Source organism: Pleurodeles waltl, chromosome 8, assembly GCF_031143425.1.
Source record: "Pleurodeles waltl isolate 20211129_DDA chromosome 8, aPleWal1.hap1.20221129, whole genome shotgun sequence".
Classification (NCBI taxonomy): Eukaryota; Metazoa; Chordata; class Amphibia; order Caudata; family Salamandridae; genus Pleurodeles; species Pleurodeles waltl.
In genome coordinates, this window is record NC_090447.1 from 631,136,717 (window position 1) to 631,150,141 (window position 13,425).

Genomic DNA, 13,425 nt, shown 5'->3' on the forward strand with positions numbered 1-13,425 from the left:
CTGCACTAGTACTTGGTCTATTGTCATCCATAGCATAGGGCGGTGGACGATCATGTAACAAGTGATTAAGGAACTCATCATCATCTGAGTCATCTGCATCTGCCCAAGATCTTTTAGTCTCCTTTTCCTTGCTAGAAACCTTATCTGTTTTACAAGTGGCCTTTCTTCCTTGCGTGTCGGCTTCCTGAGTTATTGCCGGGAACATCCTGACTCCGTCTATTATCTCCCTTCTCCACATTCTGTGTTCACTATCCCATCTAACCTCCGCTAGTGTCTTTTCAGCTTTCCTCATTCTCCTCTCAAATTTTTGTTGCCGCTGTCGTATGGCCATCAGTTCTGAAATTGCTAAAGCCTCAAACTGTGATGGTATTGGAGGCGGCTTTTGCTCATTTAACGCCTTCCGCAAATTCTCTAAGATCATTATATTGAATGACCCGTTCTCTGGACACGCTAAACTCCCATCCTTTTCTGTTAATTTGCACCATTGCTTTAGCCAAAGATATGGCGCGACTCCCTTCTCCTCAATTACGGCATAAGCCAGTGTATCCTCCGGCGGTGTAGGCTTCCCCACACTCGCGGTAATGTACACATCTCCCCTCAAAGCGCTCCTTAGAGCCTTGAAGAACTTAATTTTTGCGTCTTTTATTTCGTTTTTTAACTGAATCAGGAAGTGACTTTAATTCCCAGAACACCCTTCGCCTACCTTCTCAACCAATTGCCTCTCACGGACAGCTGCAAATCCGTGCGTGACCCTTCTCACTGATCGATCTATCCCAGCGCTGCTCTAATGACGTCACACTCACACACACTGCGGCTGACAAAGTCTTGCGGCTTGTCTCCCTCACTCTCGATCTGCACAAAATGAATGCAACATATTGCGAGCACCAAAAAATTGCCGGTTTACTTCAGGAAGGGTAACACAATTGCTTCATAACTTTACAGAGATTTCACTTTAAGCCTCGGCCGCCACTCTCTCCTTCTCAGATCTCGCACTCGCAAGCCAAATTTGACCCGCAAATTCTACTCTCGACTTGTCAATGGTTTGTCCTAGTGCACTTTAGAGCTCACCAAATCTCCATCGAAGTTTTCATTCACTCACTTTGACTCAAACTCGACTCGTCAACCACGCCCGATTGACCTATTAAACCGCGCAAATTACAACATAAACCAAGTGTCTCATACACTTATCAATATACTCCGGAGTCTTAGACCACACAGGGTCCGTACATCACTAACAACCACGTGGACAATTTTTGAGCACCAAGCGCCACACTCACATGAAGTTCGCCAACTTCCCCACTCTCATACTGTGGAGTACGCACCCTCCTACTAAAACATTACCTGGCCTACAAATCCTCACAAGCTTCACAATTCACCTGCGGTATGCATAAGCTGTGCAAGCGCGAACCCTACTTCACGCATTTATTCCCTATTAGTTACAACTCTTGGGTCATGTTTATTAGTCTCAATATCAATAAGCACATCAAAAGCATTATAATATGACAACTTGAATAAGACTTTATCAAAGCAAAAATCAGGAACATCAGAACAAAGCACGATGTCAACATGAATCAACTTTAGCAGAGTATCATTAACGCAGTATTCAACAAAGCAAAGATTCAGTCATTTGTCTATTTGCACCCAGTATTAGTGAATTCCTTAACTAACCTCTAATTTGCATCAGCATGTTGGGCTTCATGCAAAACAATTTAGCAACACCAATTTAGAAAACATCTAACTATGGTCTTTGTCAAAAAAGCAGTTGGTACCTCGAAAGAAAAGGCATACAGACAATTACAATTTCATGATCATATAGTTACCCTCTGTAATGGGTCAGCATACAGAGTCAGTCTTCATCCTCAGGACATCAGTCGATTCACCATCAGCCAAGATAAGCAGCAAAGTCTCAGCAAGATAGGGTAAGAAGGATGCTTCCCTCATAAGGAGGAGAAGTGCGTTATAGGGCAAAGAGAGGATGAGGAAGGATTAGGGTATCAGAAAAATAAAGTCTTAAGGCAGGGTACCACAGCAAGAGTGTCCCTCAGTAAAAGGTTCGTAATGGCTAGGTAATGGCATCAAAGTGACGAGGAAGAATGCCCATTTCTTCTGGTGTCACTTCGTTATATTAATCTTGTCTAACAGGTTCCTAATTTCCAAGTGGGCAATATTTGTTGCATCGTTATCTCTGTCCAATGATCCGTTGCTCACCTTACTAGAATTTTCACCTAAAACAGTTCTCATGCAGTTTATTGGTTCCTGTGATTGACGTCTTCAGCGGGTAGAATGTCAGGTAAGAAAAGTTACACTTGTCGCTCCACTCAGTAGTTCCATTGTCTTTACCAGTTTAGACGACCTTGTTCCTGTTGCGAATTACACTGTTGCATTCAGCAAGAATGTCTCCTTGAGCAAGTCGGGTGTCATGAGAAAGAATTTACTACGGTTACACACACATCTCTCTAGCTTCTGGAAAAGTACAGTTTCACGTCCTTTAGGAAGACAGCACATTGCACGTTAGAAAAACACATTTAATATGAGACCAGGCCGCTAGGCCCAGACCCTTGCTAACTAAGGCCTAGTGATTAATTCAGCAAATCCTAAATACAAAATTTATGGTGCTGATACAGAAGCATACATGAGTACATTATTAATTCATTATTAGTCAGTTTCATTAATCATCGTATACATTGGTGGCCACTCCCCATGGGCACATTTCAAACATGTGCATTAATAATATTCTACCACGTTTTCTATGCAGCATCATTTATACATTACTTTGCAAGCTTTTCATGTTAATATTGATTATAAAGGTCACACTCCAACAGATCCATCAGAATTTCATTGAAAGACAGAATACATAAGGACATGGGAGTGATCACGGCTGCCTATCCAATAAAGCTGTTAAAATGCACGTGGCATGATAGAAATGCCCTTCTCCAAACGGTTAGTTATTATTTTCAATTGTGTGGCCACAAGTAGGACAATGATTAGTTTCTGACCTAAATATGTAGATGATCGGCCCAATTGGGAAAATAAAACAAATGGCTACTTTATGGTTTGTCGGGTGATCAACCAACAAGCTGGGGCACTGGCACTAGCACCGCAATCATTCCAGTCACAAACAGCATGGCATATCCAGAGTTTCGGCTTGTGTATAAGCTCTTTTTTGTCAAAATTACTTGTGGTCGCATAGCAGGAAACCTTACAGGTAAAGTTGACAAAATGCAGGCCTGTCCTCCATAGTATGAATGAACAGCTGACATTTGTTTTTCATTTTCGAAAGCCAAACCCCCAATGACGTGTCGTGACTGAAATATGAAAAATCGATGTCCCTGACAAGTGTGTCGGGAAACTTTAAAAAGTATTTCCCGCCCTGTAAAATCATGCTGATGCTGTCCTTCCAGATAAGAATAAAAGGGAATGTGATGGCTAAAATGGCATCGCAAGGCTCGTCTTAAAAGGACAAACCTTTGAACTCCATAACAACTAGTGACTAAGCATCAGTTTAGGTATTTTCTCTGGCGGACTTTACTGTTGCTCAGCCAATCAGAAGCAAAATCGTTTCCCTGCCTCAACATTATATAGGGGAACTGAGAGGTCGGGGTCCGGCATCATCTAATCTTTGGTGAATGCCCAGGTAGTCCTAACTCTGAAGGAGCCCCCGTGTCTCCAAGTACACCTCATGTCTGCGACATAATGGAGAAGAAGCCACACTGCTTTCAACGGGTCTTAAGAGGTGCAGTATATCACCAAATAAAATGCGTGTCAGCTGGGCACTCATTGCACTTGCAACTAAAAATACTGGGAGCTCGCCAAATGTCAGTCTCTTTTTTACCTTTATTAGGTAAATAAAGGTAAAATGCGGTAAAATGGCAAAGAGGAGGAATGAGCCCCCAACCGAAGAGTTCCTCCTTTTGATCAAAATAATTGTAGAGCTTTGCAGCCCAGTATCTGTGATACAACAACAGGCACATCAACCACAGCTCTTGTATGTCTTGTTAGGGAGCAAATCATACTAGGTAAACTATGTGCTCACGCTCAAAGGATTTAAATCTCAAAATCCCAGAGCCGAAGAGACTTTGCACTGCTTTTCTTGACTGAAAATAAGACAGTGTGCCGTCTGAAATAAAGAGGTGGCAGGTCTCATTCTTAGCTCATTTCTCAGATCTAACAAAGCTGCCTTCCCACAGGGGCAGAAGTGAACTCTTAAAAACAGTTCTCGGTAGCATGAAAGAACAGTTAGACTAAATTCCCCCAAATAGGTGCCCCAAAAGACATCCACCCACATACTAGGGCCAGGTGGGGTGTATTTCGAAGTTTCTCAGAAAGCCCCCAATATTTCCAACTGCAACATCCCAGATACTTTGATATCTGCTTCAGGCTATACGTCACAGTTTACATGCTCAGGCTATTTGCTTTTTATGTCCTAGAGAGATTCAAACATTGGAAGGAGGAGCTGAAACTGCAATACACAAAGGCCCAGCTTTATACTTTTTGATGCAAAACTGCGTTTGCGCAGTTTTGCATCAAAAAGTATAGCGCAGGCTTGAGCCATTCCAGGATGCCAGCCGGGTGCCATATTATGGGGTGGCACAATCTAGCACAAAGGGTGGGCTAACATCATGGAAAATGACATTAGCCGGGTTGGGGTGGCAGTATGGGAGAATGGTGTTTTGCACCAAAAACTGACTTTAGGCTGGTTAGAGTAAAACAAGATGACTCTAACCGTCCTAGCATCATTTCTTGATGCAAAACCATCCATACCACATGACTCCTGTCTAATAAGACAGGAGTCATGCCCACCACCGCAACGGCCAGCACAGGAGATAAGGGTCCCCTGGGCATGGCCATTACATCCAGTGCCACGTATGGGGGCCTATTTCAGGGCCCCAATGGCACTTTGAAAAAATTTAAATACTAACCTCAACTTACTTCTACTTACCTGGGATGGGGTTCCCCCCATCATGTGGTGTCCCTCTGGTGTGGGTGTTCCTGGGGATTGGGGAGGGCACCTGTGGGCTCTTTCCATGGTGTTTGACCATGGAAATGGGTCCACAGGTCCCCTAACGCCTGCCCAGACCCAGGTGTTAAATGATGGCACTAAGCAGGCTTAACACCATTATTTAAGGCCCGCCTCCCTCTTGTGCACCATTTTTGCACGGGAGGATGAATGAGACACTAGAGCCTTAAAGTCATTTTTTGGATGGGAATACCTACCTTGCATCTCATTGACGCAAGGTGGGTTCACGCATCCAAAAAAAGACTTTAACTCCAATATTTTGACGTTAGATTAGTCTAGCGTCAAAATATAAATATGGAGTTAAATTTGCACAGAATTAGCGTAAAAAAATTACACTAATTCTGCACAAACAGAGTATAAGTCTGGGCCAAAGAGTATACTCAGCTCAATAATCGTAACCATGTTTTGTTCCGAGTCTGTGAGATCAAATGCTATCAGGTTTCAAAACTGCAGATGGCGTTCTCTGGACCCCTTGCCATTGACAATCTATTTGCTCATCCGTCTGTACATCTCTCTGGCCATTCATTCATCCGCCCGTGTACTAGTGGGTCTCTCTTCTCTTTATTTCAGTAAACAAGTATTGTTCTTTGTAAATGTTTTCTGTTTTTCGATAGCTTGCTACATCATTAGTCCTCAGTCTACAGCTATGCTTTGTTTATGCAACGTGCTCAGTCCTATACAATTTTTATACATATACATTAATATTTATATACCTTTTTTAAGCTGAGCTGGCACAATTCATTTGCAGCTACATGATTCCATGACAACCCTTAGTTCAGAGGAAGAGTGCTTTAAGGCTGATTTCAGCTCCGAATGTCCGGAAGCACACTAGAGGGGAACGTGATTTACTATGACACCTGCCAAATCATAGTCAAATCAGACTAGTGTCTGATCAAAGCATAACTTGGAATTGCTTTTTTACTGGATGTGTTCGAAGCGAAACTCTGAAATGCACAGAGAAAAGCCTACGGTGCTGAATATTTTGTCCCTCTTGATGGCAGGACGTCTAGTAATCCTAACCCTCAAGCGATTTGCTTCTTTAAACAGAAATTGTTGTAATTGCCAGCACAGCTACCGATGATCACGAGTGTTACTGCATGCTCCAATAACTGGGCACTCAGTTGTCCTCAAAGAGGGCAATATTGTTATTAAGGTAAAACCCAGCAGAGCAGCAGATATGATTGCCCGAAGCAGACTTGCTGACGCTGGCTTGAATTCTAGCCTACGGAAGTCTGTAGGGTTAAAAAACCCACAAATAACTGGAATGGCATCCGGCTGAGAGTGAGAGAAAAGTCCGTATTGAATGGTATGCTCCTCTTGCACACAGGTTGCTAAATTTAATAAAGGCCCTGTTTGTTATTTACTTGTGGGGAGTTTGTGTAGAGCGGTGTGTGAAAAAGTGTACATGTATTACCCAACCAACATGTCTGTTCTCCTTCCGTAGATCACCTTTCGCTGCCGTAGCAGATTATTCAGTTACAAGAAATAGTGTTATTCAACTTTGCCTGGAATTGACAACGATTGTACAGCAGGTAGGAGACTGTGATTTTTCATTAATTCTAAGGCTTGTTCTTTAACTTAAAAGTACACTTTTATATATAAAATTACAATCTGACAAGTATTGCTGACGTTAGTCATCAGAGCACAGCGATTGCCATGCGTGAATTATCGTGTTTTTTATTTGTTGCTATCGCCTGGTGGAATAAAGTCAGTTTTTAAGGCCTGGCAATCCTAATGTACCTGTAGTCGTGGCATTCTTTTCAGGTTACTATGGCTTACACTCTATTGAAAACCGCAGCTATTGCAAAAACGCATCCCAACCAACAAAAATGCAAAATTCAGTTCATTTAAGGATTCATGTTAGGGCATACGTAAATAAAGGTGATCAATCAGTTCCACTGTACCAAAGTCAATAAATACTTCTAAAGTGTTCAACACAACTTACTCATCAGATAGATCCAGATTGACCCAGGATCCATGCCATATTTACAGGATGCTCCTAATGGATACATTTACCTAGAATAAGTCAAAAAGGAAATTACTTAATTAGTTAGTGTTCATCAATGAAATGTGCATTATAGATATTCTTCATTGCCCAAATATTGATTTTCCTACTGCAGTTCATATACAGCAACTGCTTTAAGACACCACCCGCCTTTTCTCTGACTCAGTTAAGAGATATATTTAAGGATAGTTTTTCAAGAATCTAGATTGTTGTTCTCACTGGTGTATTTTTTGTGGGTTGACATGTCACAAGCATTACTTCGGTTTGTTTGGTAATGCTGCAGACATTTATGACATTTATAAAAACTTGCTCGAAAGTAAAAAAAAATATCAGTATTTTCAGAAATAGTTGCTATGAAATGTATCCCTTATAGGACGTGGAAGAAAGAAGCATTATTTTTCTGGAAGCCTTGACTGAGCTCCTCAACTTCCAAGAAAGGATAAGTGCTTCGGAAGTGAACATTTTCTCTTTAGAATATCTTAATTCACCTTTGGTAGCAACTCAGGCATCAAGGTAACTTTCCAGAGCAAGTTTGGTGGCATTTGTATAATAAATCCTCCATACATATTTTAAATGATACCAAAGAAGGGCATGGCCTGGTGGAGCAAGGAGTGGGACGTGCTCGTTGCGAGCTGCAGATCCCCTAGGCCCCTTTGCTTCAATACTGCCAGCACTAGGGCATCTGCCAATCTCTCTGGAACCCGGCTGACCTTCCGAGAGCCCCAGCCTAAGTGGGGTGGCTGCCAAGTGCCTCGGTAGACTCCCTCTTCTGCGTCTGGCTGAGGTGGCAGGATGCAACGCCACCATCTTTCCTGGGCCACGGGTGTTTGGAGGCCTGCTGGGAACGGCTGCGGATGGACGTGGCCCATCCCTGTTAGATGACATCTGACACATGGTGATTGAGGTGGGAAACAGGATGGTCTTCCTCTCTCATGGGGTCTGCGTCAAGATGCAGCAAACACTTTAGCAGATCGAGGCCCTTCAGAAACCAGGGTCCTGGGCCTTGAACAGACGGATAGACCCGATGGAGTGAGTCTCCCACCCCAGAACCTCCATGGTCCTGTTGAACCACCATCAGGGCCCATTACCCCCATGATTGGAGAGGTACCTGGGACCACACCACAGGACTTACCTGACGCAGGGGCCAGCATGCAAGGCAATTGTGGCCCTGAACTTTACACCACGTCCTCTGCTGGCCCTCACTGCACATCACCTCACGGAGGCCCTCATTGCAATCCTGCCCTTGCACTTTCCAGGGGCCCGAGGATACTCTGCATCAGCAGCCCCCCCCTCAGGCCACGCACTCACCTGACCTCCACGGGGTGGCCCTCTGCAGAGCATAGCCCTCCTCCTCTGTGGACACTGCCGGTCCTCATACAGGATCCTGGGGGGGGCCTGACCTGTGGGATTTGCGAGGCCCACCGACCCCCTGACTGAAGAAACACCTGGAGCGGCACCTTAAGAACCACTGGAAGTGGTGGCCCTCCTGACAGGCACCCGGGGCCCTGAACTTCATCCTGTACCCCCTTCTGGCCTTTGCGGTGCATCACCTCGTGGCAGCCTCTATCCCAGACCTGCCACCTGCATCTACTTAAAGCCTGAATGTGTGTTGTATCTGGGGCACCCCTTGAGGCCATGTACTCACTCACCGGACCTCCACTAAGTGGACCCCTGCAGTGCCTTGCCCTCCTCATCTGTCGACACTGCTAGACCTTGGACTGGACCATGGCGGAGGCCTGACTTGTAGGTCTTGACCTACCTCCCTATTGGATGCCGGCTTCCCCTTGAGGCCTGCTTCTCTTTCTCTGAACGGGCCTCTAGCAACCCTGGGGGCGAAACCTGCACGGTTTAGGCCTTATCTGCAGCCCTGCAACCTTGGCCCACTCCATGCTGGGGGGTCGTTTTGTGGTGCCAACCTCCCACCCCGAACCCCGGAGTGGATCTCCCCTGAAGGCATCCTCGCATCCACTCACCACAGAGAACTGAACCCAGAGGCCAACCCCTGCATCGCAGACTCCCACACCACAAGCCCTACTGAGGACCTGTGCTGGCCCCTTGGTGGACATGCCCAGAGGGCTGAGGTACCCCGGCCCATTATGCAAAGCCACAGCCTACCAGCAACACCACCTTTCCCTACTATCAGTACTATGTGCCCCACACAGGCCCCCACAGAAATGTTGTCCTACAGTAGCTGAACCTGCAGATGCTGGGGGGCCTGTCAAACCCCAGGGTTAAGACTCAGCACTGAAGCCTGGGCTAGGATATATTACTGTAGGGAAACTGGACCATGTGCGGATGCACTGAGGGTTCACTCTGCCGTCCAGTGGAGTGCTGAAGGGTTTCCAGCTTTTAGCAGCTTATGGGTCTTGTAGGAGATTCCCACCAGCCCAAACGTAACTTTGGCCCTGGCTGAATCAGATACCATAAACTCTGCTAAGCCCAGCGTCCGTCCTTCACAGCTGGGACCCCCACATCTGCTCCAGATCGGCATTACCACTGGACATCATGATCCCTACCCCTACATCTGTCTCGGGGGCCGCCCGTTTGATGGTGGGTCCTCAGGCCATGCCCTACCTCCCCGGTCTTATGGATCCAGATCAGGTTGGTTTTATCCTCAATAGACAGGGAGCAGATAACATCCATCACCTGACGCACCTATTCCTGCTTGTCTTCTCTCGCTTGATGCAGAGAAGGCATTTGATGGGGTTAGCTGGTCCTTCTAATTGACTGTACTCCAAAAAATAGGCCTGGGCCCTAAGATGAATTGTGCCCCACTACACATCCCCTACTGTGAGAGCCTGAGTCAGTGGAGGCCTATCCCCGTCTATTCACCTGAGAAGAGTTACCAGGCAGTTTGCCCCCTCTCACCCCTCATCTTTGTCCTGGCGAAGGAGCTGCCAGTTGCCACCATCCAGCAGACAGAGGATATAGTGGGGATTCCCTTTGGTGAGTGCCCCCACAAGATTGCTCTATTCACTGATGACCTCCAGTTGGCACTCACGCAACCAAACAGATCTCTACCAGTGTTAGTCTGCACACTCCAGGCCTTCAAAGTGGTTCCAGGCTTTAAGATCAATTTTGTCTAGTCTCATGCCCAAAATCTATCTATCCCTCAGGCAGACTTACCACCACTTCAGTCACTTACCCTGTTCCAGTGGACCAATGGATCTATCCAGCGTCTTGCCCTGCGCCTTACGCCCACACTATCGACTTGGTCAGGCACCAACTGGTCGGCTTGTCTGAAATCTGCTTTGGAGGTCTTGCACCACTGGAAGCCATTTCAAGTATCCTAGCTGGGACACCTGAACGCAGTTAAGATGTCCCTCCGGTCACAAATATTATCTCTCTTCCAATGCCACCCAACACCTCTTCCACAATACAAGATGCTACGCCTCCAATGGGACATTCAATCCTTCACATGGGGGGAGACTCCACTTCTCCAGTGTCTTACCGATGCTCCCTCGTGACAAGGGAGGACTGAGATGCCCTAATTTTCTTGAATATTATTAGGCAGCGCACCTCCGCTTCATCTCAGAGTGAGTAGCATGTGAAAGTGACAAACACTGGCTTCATATGGACCAAGTCGTGGTTTGCTGCCCACTCTGGGTCCTAGCATGGCTCCCCAACTATGCGAGACCTAGAAGTGTCTACATAGCCATTCCTACGAAAACAGTTTTAGACACATGGTACACAATTGCGGTAAAACAAGGTCTCTCTACCTGACCCTCCTCCAGTACACCTTTAGCGTGCAATTGAGACTCCACCTTGCATTGCAACCAAACTCATACAGCCACTGGAGCGAGGGTGATTGCTGCACTCTTCACAATTTATTAGAGGGTGAGCCCTTCAAAACTTTCGAGCAGTGCTCCAGGGAGTTCAAACTTCCTGGCTCTGCTAGACTCCATTATTATCAACACCTCTGCTACTGGACCGTTCTCCAATCTAACATACAGGGGGCTACATGCAAATTGACAGCCTTTGAGACCTTAGTTTGGGCCTACAACAGATCCCAGGGACTCAAATCACGCACATACCAAGTCTTCCAACATTCAGACCATAGCCATCCAAACTCCTATCAAGCCCAATGGCACTCAGACATGGGTAAGGAACTACCCACAACACAATTGGGACCACCTGTGGTGGGAGATCCCCAAAATCCTTAAAAGCGTAGCTCAAAGGGAAACAGCCTACAAGGTCATGACACGTTGGTACCTTACACTGACACAACTTCAAACAATATTTCCCTCAACCTCTCCCCTATGCTGGTGCTGCTCCTCGGCCCTGTGGACTTTATACACATCTGGTTGTCGAGCCTAGACATGACCACCTTCTGGAAAACAATTCTCAGCCATTTAAAGGGAGCAATAGGTTTTCCGCTTCCAAATTGCTTCACAATAGCACTACTAGGTGTCCGACCTCTCTCTCTGCAAGCAATAAACCGCACAGAATGGCACTTGATCTCCCAAATTTTAGTAGCAGCAAAAGAACTTACTGCACTGTATTGGAAACAACCCACTGCACCCCCCTACAACCCCATGGTTCACACGTTTCTGGCAGGTTCTAGCCATGGCACTGCTCTTTCACAGATTAACCCATACAGAGGGGGAATTTACCCGCATTTGGCAACCACTCATACAATAGCTCTCCCTGTTAGAATACACATGCTTCATACCACTTAGATTCAAAGCTCTCCAACTCTTTGATAGTAGCTCACCTTCTTGAGCAAGAACCCAGCCACCCTCCTTCGCCCCCCACCCCATTCTGTGCCTACACTGAATGTGACCTTTTTTCTATACGGCCTAGTTGTAGTCCAATACACAGTGTAATTTTTTTTTTTTTTTTTAGTTTTCTCTTCCATCCTACTTCAGTTGATGGGGGAGCGACCCTCTATTAATGATGCACTGGTACACATGTGCTACTCTCTGGCTAATAGACCCCTGGATCACTATGCTAGTACTTGACACTGTGCTTAACACTTGGGGACTTTTTATTCAATGTACTGGATTATTGTAGCCTTGCCACGCTGAAGGTGGTAGTGCTGTGTTGTCCTTCCTTTATCTCCAGAATTCAAATGAAGAGATATTCGCAAACAAAAACCCACAAAGAATGTAGAAAGTCAATACTAAGTTAAGAAGAAAAATGTGAAAAAAAAATAAAAAATGAAGAAAATCAGATACGATGTGCAATGATTACAAAGACAACAAATATTGTTCTGTGGGAAATGTTTAGATAAAGTTGTCTAATGGCTTTTATGAGAAATGTGACAAAAATGCAAAGTGTTTTCCGAACAATTGATCGGGACTAAGCCATTTTCTGTTTCATACCCACAACAGGTACAAATTGGTGGCTGGTCTCTCTTAAAGTGTTTATCTCTGTAATAGAAACATTTATTAAACAAAAGAACTTCAGTGGAAAAAGCAGTCTGCACCCACGGAGTCCTCCTGAAGGTCAGATAGACTTCTCCTGCATCCCCCAATTACCTCAAATATAAATACATTGACAAGCTATTCCATATCCACTAAGTCTACAAAAGTCAGCTGTGTCTTCTTCAGGGGTCTATCATCTCAAAACACCAAGGTCTCCATTAACTACCAAAAGCACTACAGACTTGAAGAGGCAAGATCCCTTTTGGGGCAATAATCCACAAACAAAACACAGTATTTCAGTGCTTCCAGGTGTAGGAGGCTGGCCTGGTTTGTAGTGGGTACCTTGGGTACTTACACCTTACATCAGGTCCAGTTATCCCTTATTAGTGAAATGTAGTAGTGTTCTAGCAGCTTAGGCTGATAGAGGTAGCTATAGCAGAGCAGCTTAGGCTGAACTAGGAGACATGAAAAGCTCCTGCAAAATCACAGTATTTCAGTGTTTCCAGGTGTAGGAGGCGGGCCTATTTTGTAGTGGGTACCTTGGGTACTTATACCTTACACCAGGTCCAGTTATCCCTTATTAGTGAAATGTAATAGTGTTCTAGCAGCTTAGGCTGATAGAGGTAGCTATAGCTGAGCAGCTTAGGCTGAACTAGGAGACATGAAAAGCTCCTTCAAAATCACTTATAGTTACACAGTACTTATACACAAGTAAAAACAATACTCAGTGTTATCAAAAATGAAGGTAGTTTATTTGGGTGACACAAGGCCAAAAATATCTTAGAGGCAAGACTTCTTCTGGAGAAAAGCATTATACACAATATATACACTAGACACCAAAATGAGGTAAGTAATTAGACATAGCATAGTGCAAACAAAAGGAAATGCTATAGAATGCAGTGGGAGAAAACAGGTCTAGGGGCAACACAAACCATATACTAAGAAAGTGGAATGCGAATCACAAATCCCCCCCTAGACAAGCGTAGTGTGTAGAGAATTGCTGGGAGAGTAAGAATACAGCAAAGGTAAGTAAAATA

The 13,425-nt window shown here is 45.2% G+C and overlaps 1 protein-coding gene across 2 annotated transcripts in view; it reads left to right on the forward strand.

Moving 5' to 3' along the window:
* Window positions 1–13,425, forward strand: part of CNKSR2 (connector enhancer of kinase suppressor of Ras 2) — a 1,907,760-nt gene that overhangs the window by 745,084 nt on the left and 1,149,251 nt on the right. For both annotated transcript variants that reach the window (XM_069204730.1, XM_069204731.1), the window contains exon 4: window positions 6,462–6,549. In XM_069204730.1, coding sequence (XP_069060831.1) covers window positions 6,462–6,549 — 88 coding nt within the window. The remainder of the gene's footprint in view (window positions 1–6,461; window positions 6,550–13,425) is intronic.